The following is a 3842-nucleotide window of genomic DNA, read 5'->3' on the forward strand; positions in this document are numbered from 1 at the left end:
AGATTAGTTAAAATTTAGATAATTTGTATAAAAAAAACTCTACATTGAATTGGCCATCTCCAAAATAATTTGAATTTCTGCTACAGTGATTGGCCAAAATAAAGAACCACAATTGGTTTACCAAATATTAAAATAATAATTTCTCACTCAAATTAAGTTTAATCTCAATTTTATTTTATTAGCATTAAATGTCGACATTTGAAAATATGATTTTTTAATATTAATTTAATTAGAATATAATTATTATTAATATTAAATTGATAGAATTATAAAATGTGATACAAATAAATGAAATAAAAAAAATTATTAATTTAATAATGTTTTATTATTATTATATAGAGAGTGAATGTCTAATCTAATGTGAAAATTGAATTTAAATGGAATATGTAAATGTAAAAAAGTGTGATATTGACTAAATTTTAAATATGAACTTAGCCAATCTAATGAGAATGCTCTAATTAGTCAAATAAAAATGGCTTCACAATGAGCTTTTGTTTTAGACCGAGCGGTGAGGTAAAAAGATTATCTGTTTGGATTAAGAAGTAATTTCAACTCATGTCATCTCAATATTATAATTATTTCAAATTTTTTTAAATTTTTACATAAAATATAATAAATAATTTAAATTTTTAAAATTTTAAAATAATAATAATATTAAAAAATAATATTTTAAATATTTTATCTCAACTCATTATTTACAGAAGATGTGGCGTAAAAAATAAAACCGACTGCTGTTTAGGATAATTCAAATGATGCCTCAGCCAGCCAAAAGTCGTAGGCCACGTCAAAGAACTCACATGATTTTAAGCGACTGTTCAATTAAACCATTCACGCATTTGACGGTGATACGGATACCTCCTCGAATACGTCAAATTTTTAATCGGAAGAGCTGGTTTGATGATGTGTGTTAGCGTGCAGCTTCCGCAGGAATTGCGAGGCGTCCGTTCTTACCTACACCCAACCAACCATACTTTTTTTACTGTACTCAACTTACCCAATTTTAATACTCACTTTGATCATTGAGAAGAAAAAAATTATTACGTTTGGTTCTCAAATTTAATTTAATTTAATTTAATTTTAAATTAAATTTAATATCTAAATATTTAATTCTTGAATTTTTAAATTCATCTCAATTTAAAATTTTCTTATACGTAAAATTTATAATCTTTTTTAATTTAACATAAGACTCACAATTTTTTTTAATTTTTTATAAAAAATATTAAATTTATTTTAATATTTAAATATATTTTAAATTCAATTTAAATGAGTTTTATAAAACTCTTTTTATTATTCAATTCACTATTATTTATAGAAAATTCAAATGAATTGAACTTAGTTCTGTATTCAAACGCTGCCTTATAAATCATTGACTTTGTCAACAAACCATTATTTCCATCATGGAAAAACAGGAGAAAATAAAGAAGGGAAAAGAACAGGAAGGAAAAGTATGTGGGGGCAGAGAGAGAGAGTGTGTAGAAGATAAGAAAATTTAATACTTTGCTTCCCTTCATATCTAAGCGACTCCTTTTGCTCTTTCTTTTTCTGTGACAAGATGACAACTTGCCCAATTCCCCTCTCTCTCTCTCTCTCCTTCCAAGCGAAAATGAGCTTACATTGAGGAAAGTAATCGTGAACTGCATCAAGATCCACTAGTTATAGCTTAGAAAAAAGAAAAAGGAAAGAAAAACTACAGTGATTCAGTTTTAAATCTGGGCATGGGTTCTGTGAATAACCCAAATCCTTGGTCTCCATTTGAGACTTACAAAGACTGTTCGCAAGGAACTTGTAGCGTATATTGCCCACAGTGGTGCTATATCATTTTCCCTCCTCCACCTCCTTCGGGTCTTGCTGATGATGATCACGATGATCCCTCAATTTTCCAGTTCTCCCCACTCATCGTTGCGGTCATCGGCATCTTAGCAAGCGCCTTTATCTTGGTATGTTACTACACAATCATCTCCAAATACTGTCGTCGGAGAGGCAGTGGTGACACAAGCATGGAACTAAACGACAGTCGGGCTCTTGGGAATAATGAATCATTGCAAGCTTCTTCTGCAGGACTGGATGAGTCGATTGTCAAGGCAATCACAGTTTACAGGTACAAGAAAGTTGAGGGGTTAGTTGAAGGCACAGATTGCTCGGTTTGTCTGAGTGAGTTCCAAGAAAATGAGAGCCTAAGGCTGTTGCCAAAGTGTAACCATGCTTTTCATCTCCCTTGCATTGACATTTGGTTGAAATCTCACTCGACTTGTCCTCTATGCCGCTCCAATATTTCCTCCATTAATCCTTTGCCTCCACAAATACCAGATCCTCATGATCCTCCCCAGGAGACTCAACCAGCCAATCGTATACCTGCGCTCCAACACCTGCATGGGAATCATGATACAATTCTAGCGATACGAGATATTGTAGAAGGAGATGCACAAGATGAGGCTGTTGTTAGCCTTGTAAGTGACGTCATTCCTAAAACTACTTCAACTCAAGCTCTTGGAGATAGAAACTCTTCTGGAGCAAGAGATATTAACACTCTTGAAATTAGACAAGATGGGACGTTTCAGCCATTCAGGAGGTCTCATTCTATGAATTATTCTTCAGGTCAAGGCCAAGTTTCTGCTGCTCATGACATATTACGCACAAGGGAAGACGATGTTGAATCCTCAAGATCAGGAGTTGATCATGAGGATAATCGTTGCAATACAATTGATAACAGCAGCGTAGATTCGGGTTTTGACAAGAGTCCTCCGAGAATGAAGAGGTCGATTTCCACAGGGAGATTTATGATCGCAAGGTATAGCAAAGGAAATCATTCCGTCTCTCCAAATTGATGTAAATTTTTTTTATCGTACAGATGTATAATAGTCTTCACAATTTCTTTGGTCCTGTAACATTAAAAGAGATACCAAAATGAAGCTCCTGCATATAATTTGATAAAGAAAAGTAGAATTGCACTTTATCAGATTCTTGCTCCTTAATTACCTCTAGTGAATTTGGTTTCCTATCCTTAAATATTTCACTACGACCTTTATAACATCGATTTGGAATATATAAAAACAGTGGCGGAACCAGTAATTTTTTTTAGGGGGTCCTACTTTTCTACCGTACACATTTTATTTTTTTAAGAAAATATTTATATATTGCATCAACTAAATACAAAATATTCTTATCAGCCCAAATAATTTGGTCGATAGAATTAGGTACATAATCTCCCCTACATACAACTAAATCCTCAACATTCCATGTTAATCTAGTAAGTTTGTGAGCAACTCTATTACCCATGCAATTAACAAAATGACAAGAACAAACATCTAAATAAGACATCAGTCTTCTAACTTCCATAACCAGATTTCCTAGTCTTGAAGAAGCATCTGGTTCTTTTTATAACTGGTCAACCAATATCTTGCAATGTGATTCTAATAACAAATGAGTAATACTTCTTTGAAGACATAACTGTAAACCTCTTAGCATTGTCACCAATTCTATTATTTCTGGATCTTCAATAAAATGTTCCACCTTACTTGCTACAAGTATTACATCCCCCCTCTCATCCCGAAGTATGACCCCAATACCAGCTTTCATATGATCTAAGAATAGAGCCACATCGACATTAAGTTTGAGAAAACCCACTAGTGGAGATCTACAGTTACACCATACATTGATCTGATGTGTTCCTCTATGCTGTGAGAGAACTTTGTGACAGTTCTGTAGAGAGATAGAATGGTCAAAAACCTGTTTAGGAGTAAGTAAAGTAGATTCATGAATATTTTTATTTCTCCTAAACCAAAAGCTCCAAGCTATCAAGAAAAAAGTTTGTAACTCCTCTGCAGAACATTTATTATGCAAAT

General features: G+C 32.9%; 1 protein-coding gene across 1 annotated transcript; it reads left to right on the forward strand.

The window, feature by feature from the left end:
- The first annotated feature begins 1459 nt into the window (after positions 1-1459).
- LOC109013835 (RING-H2 finger protein ATL52) lies at positions 1460-2932 on the forward strand. The gene has a single exon (XM_018996048.2). The coding sequence runs from the start codon at positions 1716-1718 to the stop codon at positions 2823-2825; it is 1110 nt and encodes a 369-aa protein (XP_018851593.1). The 5' UTR covers positions 1460-1715; the 3' UTR covers positions 2826-2932.
- The last annotated feature ends 910 nt before the right edge of the window (positions 2933-3842 follow it).

Source organism: Juglans regia, chromosome 7, assembly GCF_001411555.2.
Source record: "Juglans regia cultivar Chandler chromosome 7, Walnut 2.0, whole genome shotgun sequence".
NCBI classification, from domain to species: Eukaryota; Viridiplantae; Streptophyta; class Magnoliopsida; order Fagales; family Juglandaceae; genus Juglans; species Juglans regia.